The following is a 16,094-nucleotide window of genomic DNA, read 5'->3' as shown; positions in this document are numbered from 1 at the left end:
CCGCTGGGCAGGTTATAGTTTGCATCACATACAGCGTGGATGAAGCAGCTCCTCTGCCTCTGAAAAAGAGCTGGCCTGATGTTATAACTGAATGCATAAGACTAAGTGAAAACTAGGTCATATCAAACCCGGCTGACAGTTTCATGTACAGTGGAGAGACTGCCCGTGCTTTCAGTTAAAAACAGTAAGGAAGGCACATGGTGTGTGGCTAGAGCGAGCTACACAGCAATTAGAGCTGGGAGCTGGCGGTGCTGTGCCTGTGTTCGACCCAGACTATTGTGCTTGGCCTTGATACTGCAATGTGTGACCTATTCGTTTTGTTATATGTAAAGTCAGTGTATTTGTCTGCAATTTAAAACCCAACAAGTAGAAAGAATGGTGGCAGTGAGAAGCTAATCACAGGCCCTTGTTTTTCCTCTTTCAGGAAGAAACAAAGCACCTGGCATTTCAAGCACTTTTTGTGTTTGAAAACATTTTTAGTAGCATGCATCTCAGGTGCGATACATAAATTACGACTGAGTTTCTTTTCTGGGTTATAAAAAAAAATGAGAATCGCTACACGGGGTTGGGGTGGTTAGGGTTCAGAAAATCATGCTGCAGCAAGGTTTGGTTGCAAATATTTTCAGTGAGTAATATTTGAAGGTTGGAGGAGGTGTTTGAAATGTGATGCCATTTCCTTTTTAACCTCTCTGTTCCAGCAGCTGAATACAGTTACTGATTTTGTAGAGTTTAAATAAATAATCATTCTCTTGCAGCATGCAGCAGAACTGGAACAAAAGCAGAATGAAAGTGAGAACAGAAAGCTGTTGGGCGAAATTGTAAAGTATAGCAATGTCATACAGGTAAACCTATTGAAATCCATCTGCCTTATCTAAGCGTTGGAGAGGAAACAGTTGTTTCGTTTCAAGGTTACAGTAAAAATGAAACTAACAGCTGTAATCTGGATTGTCAAGGGTCAGGTAAACAGAATTTGGTGAAGTTTTACCATATTGTGTTCTGTCTGTTTTAAAGCCTGCCAGAAGTACTGCTTTTTCATATTTAAATAATACGTCATCACAGAAATTTTATGTGTAATTTTTGCTATGGTTTAGAATCTGAATGTAAATATGTATCTTTCGTTTTCAAGATCTTTTTCAAAATCGTATTATAGAGGTGCTGTGCAGCTCCTTTTGAATCACTAAAGTAATTTGTACTTCATGACATAAATGAGACAGCAGTTATGTTCTGAAGTGCAGTACAACTTTCCTGTAATGGAGTACATTCCTGAAGGTAACGCCGTTAATGCTCCCTTGCTCTACCTTAGCAGTATATGCTGTAAAATTGATTGCTGACACTTTTTTCTCAATCTGAGATATAGCATCTGTTTTCCTAAACCACAGTATACTTTAATAACTCTTGTCTAGTTTTATTTTGTCTTTATGTACGTTATGAAAAACTACCACAGTGTGGAAGCCTGTGCTGCATCTTTTGACTGAAGGGAGAAAAAGTAACAGTTGTACTAATTTTTTTAAATTATCACTTATTCACAGCTACTGCACATAAAGAGTAACAAGTACCTCACAGTCAACAAGAGATTGCCAGCTCTGCTAGAGAAGAATGCTATGCGGGTGTCTCTGGATGCTGCAGGGAACGAGGGATCCTGGTTTTATATTCAGCCGTTCTGGAAACTGAGGAGCGAAGGTGACAATGTAAGTGGAAGTACTGGATGTGTAAGAGGGAGAAGGCAGAAAGCTTCCAGAAGACACATTATTTCTTTGCTACTGGCATAAATCATAATGGGTGAAGTGCAGAAAAAATTATTTTAAACAGTGCTTGAGACTATGAGCTTTTATGTGTAACTAAAATGTGTTACCAGATTATGTGGTCTGGAATCTGAAACGTTGCCACATTCCTCTGAGCTTCTGCTGACCTGGGTTGGGTCATCTTCGCTAAGTCCACCCGTCGTGTGCAGGTTTACAAAGCTGATAATAAGTTGTAGTTTAGAATATAGTAATTCTTTTTAAAGTGTTTTTTTAAAATACTCTGGGCCACGTTTTTTTCAAAAGGTCACCAGAGAATGTCTCTAGGAAATACATCATGTTTCTTTAAATCCGCGTATCCTTTCAACATGAGAGTGCTATCTGTGATTGGAATTGGGTTGGATAGCTTGGTGGGACTTCTCTGGATAGGTTTCGGTAGGAGTCTTGCGTATTGGTAAGAGGAAGAGTATACAGGAGGGCTCTTTGCTGCAGATCAGAGAGTTGTGCCATCAGATCAAAACTCTGTTCTTCGTTCAGCCAGCTGTGTCTTGGATAGGCGTCTGCTCTGGAGAATTCGGATCTGTCTCTGGGAAGGTCACATGAAGAACTTGTGTGGGTTTATATTGTAGATCTGGCTGGGCATGTTTGGCCAATCTTTCCTGTGAAGTAATCAGTGAAAGAGCCTCCTCAGGGTAGCAGACAGGAACGCCTGTTTTATTGTGCATTTTCTCTCATTTAACTTTGTGGTTACCCAGCTATTGGGATGCTGTCTGGGATGACCGTAGTTGCTTGCGGCTCCTTCTTGGCAGTGTACTGGGGGAAGGACTGCGTTCCCAGCTCCTGGTCCCAGCTCCAGAAGTCTCTAAAGTTACAATCTTTTTCTGTTCCACTCCGTGATCAGAGAATGTGTGAAAAACTCCCCTTTTCCCCAAGCCTGTTGCTTGAGAAAAGCAGCAAATATCGTAGCCCTCTGGGTCATCTCTGCATATCTTTTCAGCTGGGAAAAATAAGTGATGTGGATGAAATGTTGACCTGGTATTTCTTTCCCTCTTTCAAACGAGAAAAAGTTGACTTACTGCTTTAACGTTTTGGTTTAATTTGTTATAACATCAGTTCTGCAGCTTCTTAGTTTCTCATGCCTGGGAAATAAGTGCATGTCATGCTCTCCAGAGTGAGGACCTGGGATTCCCAGACCGTGAGCTGCAAAGCCATTGTCAGCCCCTACAGCTGAATAGTGGAATGATCTTAAGCCTTGTATGTCATCTCAGTAGTACAGAGTTTTTGAGTCAATTTTATGCTACTGTGGGCACATCAGAGTTTGGGAATGGTTTTGCTGGTCTGAAAAGTTTGCAGATCACGGCAGTGATTGCTGTAACAGCCCAATCTGCACACCTCTCTCCTAGTTTGTTTCCTGTGAAACTTTATTTGACAGGCTCTGAGCTACAACAGTCGTATGGGAAAATCCACATGGGAAACTCCAAGGGCCACGTCAGGTTTACTCTGAACTTAATGGCCTCCTTTGGAACCTGCCTGCTGCTAATTTTCTGTCACCAGCTGTTGCCTTCCAGAGCTGGGAGATTGCTGTTGTATTTTATAAAGCGAAGTCTCAAGACACAGGTTTTAATTTCTTTCTACCAGGAGGATCTAATGGATCGGAATTTTCTTTTTGCAGATTTTCAGTGCTAAACATGAGTCCTTTGGTACTTTCCCAAAACTCCTCTGGCACATTTCTACTCCTTCAACAGTTACAGAAACTAGGCAGCTGTTGTGTGGGGGAGAAGGGTACCAAGAGATGGGGGAAGTCTTTCATTTGCCTCTCACAGATGGACAGAGGCTCCAGCCTTGTACCCACTTCTTCCCTCTCAGTTACTCCTAGATATGCACCAATTAAAAGGCTAGTTTCTGGGTAAGTTATCTACGAAACGCCTAATACCACATAAGCTGGAGCCACTTTACTGGCTAAGTAAGCTTTTAAAGGACTTACGTTTTTTATATACTTTTCTTCTTCTGACCTCTCAGTGCATGGATTGAGCTTGGTAGATCAGGCCCTTATTCTGTTTGGAAGCTCTTTTCTTTTTTAATTTTCAGTTTCTGTGCTGTAACGAGGAAATTACCTAAGGAAACATGTTTTAGAAAGTCTTTAAAAACAGTAGAAGTTACTATTGAATTACTGCTTGGATGATTGCTACTCTGTCTTATAACCCAGGCAAGGTAGATCCAAATATGCTTTATATCCTAAAAGACAATAAGGTGGTTTAGACTGGGGAAAGCCATGATATAGGAAGTCATGTGTGTGACTTTTCTGTTAAGTCATCACAGTTGTTTGGCCTTGTGAAAATTGGAAAAAATTTTTTTCCAAAGGGGGATTAGCTTAGCTTCATTAGTAACTGATTAGTTATGCAAGCCAATGAAAGTAATGAAAAAATGGCTAAAAATTTACAGTAATTTGCATAACTGCAATATGCATGAAATATTAAGCTTTTATTAAGCACGTGCCAGCTCTCCTTCAGTGGAGAATGTGACTGGTGAAGGCTAGAGCTGTTTCCAGTTCAGCTGGATAGCACCATGTGCATTGATAGCAGGATTAGCTCTGCGTGGATTGCATTTTCAGTTGTCTGCCTTTTAGTGGTTTGAAGGCTTGATGTTCCAGCATGCTGAAGGTGAGGGTCTTGAACTTAGGGAATACCCAGCTTCTCATGGGGAAAGTTCCGATAACCCTCCTGATCTCTGAAGTGTACCTGTACACTGGCAGATGTTGTTATAATGTAAAAGCAACGGAGATGGAGTAGCAGAGCCTTTGGCGTGCCTGATAACCTGCTTGGATAGTTCATCCAAACTGAAATCACTGCCACGGTATCTTCACAGCTAATACAGACTTCTGTACCTGCCAGTCTTTGTGATATACTGCACCTCTACTAGAGCATTTGCCCCTACTTCCTGACTGCAGTGCAGAGGTAGCTGTCAGGTGGGCTTACAGACTTTAAATGAACAATAGAGTTGCTCTAAGTGATGCCAGTACCGGCTCCCCGCCCAGAAGATGGAACACAATCTGCTTTGACTGTGGCTATTCCCACTTTCAGTGTACCCTCTTTACCCAGACATGGACAAGTAGGGTTGCATGAATTTAGAAATTACCTTGTGTGGGAAGATCTCCACTGCATCAAAGACTGAAGGACCTTGTAGGTTTATCTTGAGTACAGAAGCTGAATTCTCATTGGATTCACTATGAATTTAATCATTCTTTGGAGAATCTTTCTTATCTAGACCAGAAAGGGTAGGAGTTTTGTTAAAGGCATCAGGAATGAAATCCTCAAAAGCTGTGTGTCTGATGCACCTTCAATGAATTCATGTCTATATGTAAGGAAGATGTCCCAGAGACCTGACAAACTATTACCCACTGCTGATCTACAGCGTACTGTGGCTGGCTGTGCCCAAGGTTAGCTAACGGAGAGGAGAAAGAGCTGATGTCAATTTTAATTTTGCAGAAAAACCCCCTTGGGGATACATTGCTCTTCTGTAATCTTGCTGTAATACAATTCCGCAGGCAGAAATACAAGCCTGTGGACGTGCAAGTGCTCTGCCTCCAGTATTTTGGGCATGCTGAGGCATTATTTGCAGCCAGAAATCAACTGGAGGGAACAGGAGGAACTCAGAAGAGCAGGCTTGCCCATGTACAAGAGACAGGATTCTGTCTTCACTTTGCTTTCGTTTTCTGCATCTCTGGTGGAGGGGGTACAGGAAACAAGCACTGTTAAATTGCCGCTGTCCCTTCCTTCCCAACTACCTATGGAGGTTTGAAGCAAGAAGAAAAAGAAAAAAAGAACATAAGATATCTCATTGCTTCTGTATTTTGTGGTTTAAACTAAGCTGGCAACTAAACAACACTTCTTTCCTACCCCTGGAGTGGCAGGGAGAGAGAAAAGGTAGAAAAAGCCGTATGGGTTAAGATGAGGAGAGTTCATTTGAACAACACATGCAGAGAAGACAATAGTAATAACAGTAATAAAGCGAGCGGTACACAATGCACCGCTTGTCACCGCTGCTACCATGTCGAGCGCAGCTGCCTTTCCTCGTGCTGCTGTTGGAAAACTGAGCCCCTTTCCAGCCAGCTACCCCTTAAATGTGCTGGGCATGAGGTCAGCCTGGCATCAGATATCCTCCCTCTGGCCGGTTTGGTCCAGCTCTCTGGGCTGTGGGAATTAACCCTATCCTAGCTGAACCAAGGATGCTGTGGCAAGCTGGCAGAGCTGGCCAGCACTGAGGGCAGGTTACTGATGTGGACTTAGAGCAGGGTAGGAGACTGAGACAGAACCCATGACCCCGCCGCCGTAACAGTTCTTCCGCAGGTGTGTGCCTACACAGCAGAGTAGCTGTGTACGTCTCCTTTCCTCTGTTTACTTCCATGGTAGTCGCAGGCTTGCATTCAGAGATACCTTCTGCCTGCCCTTTTTTTTTTTTCTTTTTAAAGATGATGCTCAGTGATGTCCTCTCTTGCTAATGAAGTTGTTACAGTCCTGGAGTACTTGCAGTAATTTTGAAGACCTGATTCCGCTCTGCACAATGCAAGCCTGATGGTTTTTTGATTAATAAATTGTCTGGTCATAACTTCCTAAAATGGGGTGTAAGTAATGCCTGTGTGAAGCATGGCATGCAGAAATGCATGGCATAAGTAATGTATCTTAAAGGCATCTTATCATTATTTTGGTTCCATTCGTGGACTTTCTCGTTACTTGGGTCAAACAGCATTTCTGTGTGGTATGAGCATGATGACACTGTCTTTTTGCTACTGTTTGTTTTAGCTGAGTTGGTAAGGAAAAGACAACCTTATTTTTCACTTTTGCAAAAAGTGGGCCGAACGCACCTGGGTTCGAGTTACGTGAAGCTGAATCGGGCTCTGCTTTTTCACAGGAAATGTGCTGATCAGTGCAGAAAGCGTGTTTGTTTGTTTTCTAAAAGAAAGCATGGCTTGCACAGCGTTTCATATAGCAAGTATCACATGTAGCCACTTGTCTTAGTGTGTGTCTGTGTGTGCTTGAAATTGCTGTGAACAACATAAGCAATTCAGGACCCGATGTCAACAAGTCTAGATGGATTGGTTTTTTTAAACTATATATTTTTCCTCACTCCCAGATATGAATTGAGTTCTGCATGTGCATGTCAAAGACCTAAAAATTGTTTTTCCTTGCCTGTGTAGGTAAAGAATTGCAAAGGCATGGGAATTTGCTTGCAAGGCGTCAGCTAGGAATTGCTCTTGCAGAGAGAAGGTGTCTCAGCTGATGGACCTACTGCCTGTGCTGAGCTCCAAACACCATTTCGGGAGTAAACAGCAGAGGGGAATGGAATGTGTTTGCCTTTCCCTGAATGTCCAGTGACTTATGTTTCTTTTCACGTTTCAGTCATACAGTCTAAATTGCAGAACTCCTGAGCCTGTCGTGACATTTGCCAGAAGATGGTCCACAGAGTTGGAGTCACTGGGCTAAAGAAGTCTTGTTACAGGCAAATTTTCAAGGCTTTCATGAAATGAAACACACGTTGATGGGAAGAGGTTGGCTGACAGCAAGGGAGGGAAGAGTTTGCTGTCAGACCACAGTTAGTTTCTAAGCTTTCTCGGCTTTTTGGCTAAGCAGAATATATAGGATAGGCAGTTAATGTAACTTTCAGATGAACTGAACTGCTCTTGAATTCATAGGTTCATACCTATTTCATGATCTCAAGTTTCTGCTGAGCTGGGTGACATGCTTACTGAGAATGAGAAGATTCATCCGTGTGAAATTGTTAACCCAAGCAATCGCAGCAGCATGGATGAGCTGGTGTGTGAATTGTCTGCAAATAAATTCCCGGAGTGCCATTCTTAGAGCATGTATTTGAATAATTTTTTGAAAATGTAACATTACTTCATTTTATTGGGTGATTACATATGTCTAAACTGCATTTTGTTTTTCTGACTTTCAGGTTGTTGTGGGAGATAAAGTTGTCCTCATGCCAGTCAATGCAGGGCAGCCTCTACATGCCAGCAACATTGAGCTTCTGGATAACCCTGGCTGCAAAGAGGTGAGTTCAGTGGAGGGAAGAGGTGTGACTCCTGAGCTGAGGTTCTTTGCTGGTAACCAGAACCCACCATAGGCTAGATTCTGGTATTAAACATTAGTTCTAGCTTTGCCTCAAAAGTCCAAAATGAAATATTTATTCTGGCACAGTTCTACCTGGCACTGAAATTTCCTTGAGTATCTGAAACTCTCACTGATGTAAGAATAATTCCTCTGTAAACAACTCGTCAGGTCGGCTTTGGTAGGCTGTCAACAGACAGTAGCATTTTGCCCACTGAATCTTCTCCAGCATCAACTTCACTCTTATTTGTGCTTGAGAGCTTCAGGACCCTTGTTAGTAACTGTACAAATATGTAGCTGAGCCGTGTCCCCTGCCACCCTAGATGTCGTGTGGTCTTCTAGAAGGATAGAATGTCTCAAAGGAAACAACACCCCTTAAGACTATGATTGTAGATTTTTTTTTTTGTTTTGTTTTGAGTTTTGGTTTTTTTTTTCCCCTAAGGTAAATGCTGTCAACTGTAACACAAGCTGGAAAATAACTTTGTTCATGAAATTCAGTAGTTATCGGGATGATGTACTGAAAGGAGTAAGTGTGATTTCTTTTTTAATTGTTTTTTGAATCTGAAAAATCATGACATATTAGGCTGTAGAGAAATATTACATGGTGACTAAGAAATGAGGACTTTATGGAGCTGTTGAGGATTCCGCACTACTGTCCGTCAGGAGCCAAAATATTTTTGCTTTGAGTTACTGTCTCACTAAGTGAAGTTGTCTGGGTTGTGCTAGCTTCCAGCCTTTTTTCCCTCCCAGAGACAACTGAGGATCCATGAGGAAAAAAATGAAGTTCAAGCCCAGAGTGATGGGGGCCCTGTACAGAATAGCAGTGACACTTCATTTTATGCCAAGATGCTAAAAGCAGCTATAACAAACTTACAGAAAGGAGTGAGGTATGAAAGGTTACAATAGCTGTAATCAGACAACGTAGCTTTATATGCTGAGAGATTGCACAGCTTCGTGCCATTTACATTTTCATTTTAAAGAAATAAATTTCATTTGTCCTCACTTGTAACTGAAGTCATTATCAACTGGCTATTTTTCGGTAGGTATCAAGGCATCAGCAGTTTTTGAGGAAGAATTTGAAAGGGAAAATGGTATATCTATGCAGATCCATTTGGAGACAGTGTTTCAAGCCTTGAGGAGAAGCAGAAGGAAGCAAAAATGACGCCAGCAGAAGAGAGAGGGGGACGTTGGTGTTGATTGCAGAGTACAAGAGATGAGATAACAAGATGTTAGGAAAATGCGTTCACCTTCTCTAAATACTAGGAAAGATGAAGAATAAAAAAATCCATGTAGTAAGTTAGCTAGAAATAAAAATCGCCTTTAGGTTGATTGTTGCCCACTGTTCACTGCAGTGCTCTGAAACAAGTTCTGTTTTCACAAAGTGCATGGGTCTACTGCAGGGCTGAACTGGATTTTCAGGCTTGGTGCTAAGATTGAGTGCTCTGCACTTGGTACCTGGTCCAGCAACAGGAAACAAGTGAAAATGTTCTTCATTTCAGCGATGTTGACATCACTGGGGCTGGCACAGATGTAGAGGATGAGTCTAGCAGCTTTACTTACCCTTCATAATGCTTCTTTTCCATGTTACTTTAGGGAGATGTTGTTAGGCTGTTTCATGCAGAGCAAGAGAAGTTTCTGACCTGTGATGAATATGAGAAGAAACAACACATTTTCCTTCGTACTACGTTACGTCAGTCAGCCACTTCCGCAACAAGTTCTAAAGCACTCTGGGAAGTAGAGGTATTTTTTTTTGTTTTTATAGATAGTTTAGAATCTTAAAGCTAGGGTTCAGTGGAAATACTTTACCACAACGTGAATCATTCATAGCGTTTTGATATCATCGTACGCCTGGCTGTAACTATTACTGTTTTATGAGGCAGTTTGTGTAGGCTGAGCACTGAAGAGATGCTTTATGGCTGTGTACGTGTGTAGAGAGGCGGTTTTCTTGCTATAGTTACTGGCACTAAAATGATGAAGAGTCAAATTCAGACTTGACATAAATGATATGACTTTACCAAAGCCAGTCGAATGACGCTTTGTATCCTGAATTCTGAGTGTTTATATTTGAGTTAATGTGCAATATAGGAAATTGAAATACATGGCTGACAATAACTTTCACAAATTTGATCAAGTTTATTCTTCTGCACCGGGACACATCAACATCTGTTTAAAGTTAGACTAAATAAATGTGTCGTTGCTGAGTGGGGGTGATTTTCAGAAGATGATTAGCAAGTATATTTTTGTTTAGCTGAGGAACATTGGAAACTGATATGTCTCAAACTCTTGCTATTACAGTAACATAACTCCTATACCCAAAAGTTCTTATGTGCTTAAGCAAACTTTGTGCCTTTAAAACAGAGCTCCTCACTCAGGCAAATGTTTGGTTTTTGTCTGAGTAAGGACAGTGTGGAAGAGAGTATATTGCACTTGTAGTTATTTCAGATTAATCCCTAAGAGAAACAAGCTCCGCTAGATTTGCAGGTAGCAAATGACCTACAGCTCAGTCAAGGGGAAAAAGAAATAACCTGGGATGTTTTAAATGATATGGGGATGACTTCCATGAAAATCCGTCAGGAGCCCCTAGTGTTGTCAAAAATAGAGCTGGTGTAGGTGGTGCAATAATGTAAGAGGGTTTGAAATTTGTTTTTATTTAGTGCCTATGTAAGTATAGAGCTGCTTCACTTAGTTTCTTGAGCTCCAGATTCACATGGTGTGTGCCAAAGAGATTTGGCTCATCAAGTTTGCAAGGATTATATTAATGAAAACATGGAAAGTTATAGGAGGAGTATTTCCTGGCATGTGACAAAAAAAATAAATGTAAGTAGTTGTTATCTATAGTGGGCCTAGTGTGAGCACAGGTTTCCTCTCTGTGGTAGACTGTGTAATTATGTGGTTTACATATTTTTCTTTGGAATGAGCCGTAAGAAATGTCAATGATCTAAGTATGATCTTGAGGAGCACAATTAAAATCTTTACTACTTCTTTTAGGTTGTCCATCATGACCCTTGCCGGGGAGGAGCAGGACAGTGGAATAGCTTGTTTAGATTCAAGCATTTAGCGACTGGAAACTACTTAGCTGCAGAGGTAAGAATGTCAGTTAAACAAGTGGTTGTGTGTTGCCTAACCAAGTGCTTACATGTCCTGCTAATTCAGAAATGCGGTAGGAGGTAGGTCCACAATGTAGGTCTCTGAAAAGATCTCGTATCAGGTCTGAATGGTTAGAACTGGATGTGTATTGCGGTAGCCAAGGGTTGCAGGGGAAATTCTCTGAGCTACAGGACACTAGAAGGTGAGTTCAAGGCAGTATATAACCTTAATTTCTTTAATTTGTTGAATCTTGAATCTGCTGTTGTCATGGCAGCCACGGCAAACACCACTGTCAAATATCCACCATATTTAAACTGAAAATCCTTAGATTTGTTTGTCTCTTTGCTCTTATTTTCCCTTGATTTTTGGAGTAGTGTTGTAATTAGTCAAATATTCTTTGCTGGCTCAAGTAGCCATATACAGAATAAAGCTTTGAGGGAGACTGAATGCAGGGTCATCTTTGGGCTTGATAGAGAAGTCTGTGTGCAAGCACTAGAACAGGTAGTCTGAACTGCTCTAATTCACGAGCTGTCATTCTTTTTTTTCCCTGCTGGCTCTAGACGTCTTGAAAAAATGTTTCTGTGGTGCCGATTTCAATGTATTGATCTCTGCCAGTCAGCATGTGGTCCAAGGCATCTCTCTGTTCTGTAGAGGAAGGACAAACCTGTGTATTGGTGTCATGCTAGCGCGTTGTGATTATAAGCAGGTTGCAGTGTTCTGCTATTGTACTCTTGTCTTTTGACTAAAATTTGAATAAAGTCAAGTCTGAGGAAGCCTTTGCCCCTTTTGATGGAACAGAAGGTCCAAGAAGAGAAGGAAGATCTTGCAACTTGTCTGGTTATTATCTGGCACTTTCTGAAGGCAAAATAATGTTGATTCCCCAGAAAAGCGTCTTAATATCTTTTAAGACCCCAAATTGTCCTTAAAATAGGGCTCTTGACAAGCTGGAATAGAGCTGATAAAATCAAGTTTATGAAGTGGAACATCCTTGAATTTTTCCCTGGTTGCAAGAAGCTGTGAACTTTTAAAGTCATATCTAATCCATATTAGAATTGGTCTGTGTCCAATTTATGTCAGTGGAATGAAAAATAGGGTGGTTTTCCTCACTGATTTAGTTAAATCTGTGCAGAATTGTTTCGTTTGAATTATGCTTGGAAGTATGAGTGTGAAAATTTACAAGAGCCAGTCATAAATTACTGTGTACTAGTGAATCCCTGAAAAACCCCCTTCTCTAACTGGATTGGATTGTTTACAGCAGTGCAGATTCTATATGGAGGGCGCTCCTTAGCGTTCCCAGGGTGCTACTTTCACTTTCCAGCTCCTGTCACAGCATGCACATTTAAAATGGAATATGATTTGGATATTTTCATTGGTTTTAGCAAAAACTCACATCTTAAGTTAGAACCTGATGAGGCTGAGTTGCAAAGAGCATCATCCCTTTGAAATCAGTGAGCCAACATGCCTTAGCTGCTCTGCTGTGTGCTGTTATTTCAATCCTGCAGCAATGCTGCGGTGTGGCTGAAGCCAGTTGTCTTTATTGTGTAGTTAGTATTGGCTAATATTAGCTACTTTCCAAGAGGCAACCAGCATTCCCACCTAAGAGACAGTTCTGTTTTTCCCTCTGCTTACAGTGAGATGTGCTCCTAGTAGAAAGATTTTATTCCGATTAACTAGGCTGATGGAGAGTCAGGAAAGGCATCAAGAACTCTGGGCTTCTTTCTCCCACCGTGTCTCGTCTGCTCAGGGATTTTCAGGAGAAAAGTCTTGAGGTGAAGATGTGTCACACTACCCTGAATGTTGAACCTGAGCTTAGGTCCCTGCTACCAGGAAGACTAGTATTCTAGAGAGTACAATTGGCACAGAGGAATGGGAGCTGGAAGAGCATCTAGGTTGAACAGAGGTGACATGCTGTAACCGGAGACCATTAGCTACTGTATCTGTGAGGTGTAAAATACCTGATGGTGGAAATAGGAAAGGTACTGCTGTAGTAAAAACCTGTGAACCGTATTTTACACAGTTCCCATGTCAGGCACAACACACTAGCCAGAGATACACTTCAAAGATTTATAAACAGGTAGGCAGACTTCTAATACGTGTGAGCTAACTTTAAATGAAGCGGGCAAGGTTTAATGAACACGTATTTGTGCTCTTGCAGCACAGGAAGGTTACTTGTGGTATGGATTATTAACAGCGTCACACATTGCAATCATGCCAACATGATTTTGTTTAAGCTTTTATGATAAAGATACCTAGAGTAGAATAATAACTACAAACACATAAACAAAATTCACCTGTCTTTTAAACATTCTGTTATTGGCTAATGATACGATTTATGTCACGGTTTGAGCTATTATGAGTCAGGATTGATCACTGTTTATAACTGTCTTTTCCTTACTTTGTCCTTCTGTGAATCAGCTTGACATGGAGACTTCTGCAGTGGGATTTTGCATGAGTCAAGTCTCAGACAATAAGCAAAAGTGTCCATTACCTGGATGTCTCCTTTTGCTTCTCCACAGTTAGGCTTGTACCTTGTGTGAGCACTGCTGTGTCTTCTCTTTTTCTTGGAGGCTTCCTATGCCAGGTCAGTCTGATTGTGACTTGGTAGGTCCCTACTGAGCTGTGTATTGAAGGGATGCTACTGCAGCTTGTGAAGGGCAGGGAATGATCTGAGGACTAAAATTTCAAGACACTTGCCCCAGAGAATTCAGAAATTTAACACTAATAAATGCAAAGGTCTTTCAATACTACAGTAAGCTTAAAAAAAAAGTGAGGCAATATAGTTATTCATCAAAAAACCCATAAAGGTGAGTATTTGCAAATCTAATTCCCACAGACTTGAAAAAATGAAGTCAGAATGTGTAAGTCCTAAATTCTGTGTTGCTAAGAATCACAATCCTTCAGTCACAGTCTTTCAGCTTTTGTTACATTTTAAAGACTAGTATATATCTCTGACTTCTTACACAGTCGTAAGTATTACCATTTCCTTTAATCCTCTTTCAGTTTGGCATTACTTATGTTAATTTTCATTAATATGCCTTGAAGTTCTTCATGATCTGCTTAAAGCAACCTAAACCCTACTGCCAGACAGTGGGCTGAAGGTAAGCCCACCTAGGAGATCCAGTGGGAGACAGCTGCTGATTGCGCGTGGCTGCATGTCCTTCCCCTACTACTGTGCACATCCTGGAGACACAGTCTGACACATCAGATGCATGTATGCTGTCCTATGATTATTTAAGGCACGTGAGAGAGACACTGACGAAAAGGTTTCGTGTTTGGTGGTAAGACTTGAGATATTGGAAATTTGGGTAGGTGATAAAGTTGCCTGCACGTCTGGCATTTGGAAACCTGAAGCCACTGGCTCAGACATTCTCAAAACACTGAAATAATAAATAAAGTAGAACCAACTACTCAGCAGAAAAATTGGAAAGAGAAATTCTCTTCTTTGGAGACAGTGAGAGTTCCGCTGTTAGTGTCAGAAGGGCTTGATTTCACCCCAAACAGCTGAACTAGATCCTTAGAAGGAGACTTAGAGACTAAGTCACCAGCTAAGATTCAGACTGCTGAGTTTTATTCTCATCTTCACAGAGTCAGTGGTCTTTTAGAAAAAGTTCTTAGAAGATGCTTTTTTTTTTTTTAGCCCTGGTTACAGCAAAAGGACCCAAATTATTTTGAAGTTTTATATTCATAAAGAGGGGCTGTAAGGTTAGATGAAAATTCAGTGCTTGGAAGTAACAAAGACTATAGGCTGAAGGTGTCCAAATGTTTTAAAAGTCTTTTCAGTGCATGTACCACATGTAGAACGTGCCGAAATGTATCTCTGTGTGGGAGTGAGCTGCAGTTTACTTGAGCAGCCTTTCAAGTGCTGCTGGTCGGGACTCCACAGCTGTGCCTTTCTCACGAGCACACCTAACCTTTCAAACATTCTAACTGCCAGGATAAAAGTCTCGTTAAACTGGACATCAGCTTATCGATTGAGCTGAATCAAAATGTGCCCCTTTAATACCTTTCTCCTTGGGTATAGCAGCTCCAGTTCTGTAATTTCTAAACTGGGTAATCTGTACCAAAATTATGAACACTTGTTATATTAGGATATTAAACAGAAATATGTGTATCCCTGCACACATACGTGCACACACGAGAAACGCAGGATAAGTCTGTCATTTCGTATTAAGCTTCTCAAGTGAGATGGGTATTGTGAAAATAATCACAAAATATATGCAAATACCAAATCACATGCTAGTCTCAGATATTGCAGTAGACAATAGATAAACCAGAGAATGTTGCTTGTGAAATGTTCTGCACATGTACATAATCGTAGAATTTGCAAGGAAAAGTCAGGGATAATTCTGTTTTACTTGGTTGAATAGAATGAACGAGTTACTAGATACCTTAGCCAAGATACAGCAGTAAATGTGGTGAGGAAATTGTCCTTAACACTGAGTATACTATACTGACAGTGAGTGTGCTCTACTAGGTGAATTAAGATAATGCAGGTAAGGTGGCAGCCTTAATGTTCACCTTCTGTGGTTGTATAAAATGGGTTGAAGTTGGTCAACAAGGGTTGAAATTATTACTGTCTTCCGACATAGTATGAAGAGTACTGATGTGGCTCCAAAAGGCAATCTGTGCCCTGGAGTTCTTCTAGATGAAACGGTGAGAACAAGGTGGCCAGTGCAGTAAGCTGAAGGAATGAACTCAGGGTTCATGACAGAACTAAACATACTTTTTCTGACTTGCACAGTGGTGCTTTATTCATTAAACCATATTGTTGATCATATAAAGGCCCCCATTCAGTAAAGCTCTCAGGAGCAGCCTTGTCTTTGCAGTCAGTGGAACAGGAGCATTTATGTGCTCAGGGGTCAAGGTTGTCTCAGATAACTGACCTGATGGGTTTGGACTTCCTCCAGCAACCGCTGGAGCACTTGTGCAGCCATCTCCTGTATTTCTTTTACGAGCGTAGGACTGAAGCCTTCACAACAGCCGCTTTCAACTTCTGCGTGTGAATATACTCCATAAATGGCTCGTGCAGGATAACTGGGATGGCAAGCTCTTTAGCACATAGTCTGATGATGGACAAGCCACAGAGACAAAGCTGTCCACTAGGTAGCTGCATTGGGTAGAAGTGGCAATCTGATGTGCATCCCTGATGCATGTCCTGTCG

At 41.3% G+C, this 16,094-nt stretch overlaps 1 protein-coding gene across 1 annotated transcript in view; it reads left to right on the top strand.

Moving 5' to 3' along the window:
- LOC104494599 (inositol 1,4,5-trisphosphate receptor type 2) overlaps window positions 1–16,094 on the top strand; it is a gene marked incomplete at both ends in the record, with an annotated part of 73,843 nt that overhangs the window by 12,867 nt on the left and 44,882 nt on the right. Inside the window, 6 exons of the mRNA XM_010137461.1 lie at window positions 756–842; window positions 1,530–1,688; window positions 7,692–7,790; window positions 8,289–8,372; window positions 9,440–9,586; window positions 10,835–10,930. Of these exons, the coding sequence (XP_010135763.1) occupies window positions 756–842; window positions 1,530–1,688; window positions 7,692–7,790; window positions 8,289–8,372; window positions 9,440–9,586; window positions 10,835–10,930 (672 nt within the window). The remainder of the gene's footprint in view (window positions 1–755; window positions 843–1,529; window positions 1,689–7,691; window positions 7,791–8,288; window positions 8,373–9,439; window positions 9,587–10,834; window positions 10,931–16,094) is intronic.

The sequence above is a fragment of the Buceros rhinoceros genome, unplaced genomic scaffold, assembly GCF_000710305.1.
Source record: "Buceros rhinoceros silvestris isolate BGI_N320 unplaced genomic scaffold, ASM71030v1 scaffold1676, whole genome shotgun sequence".
NCBI classification, from domain to species: domain Eukaryota; kingdom Metazoa; phylum Chordata; class Aves; order Bucerotiformes; family Bucerotidae; genus Buceros; species Buceros rhinoceros.
This window is presented reverse-complemented; position numbering and strand designations above follow the sequence as displayed.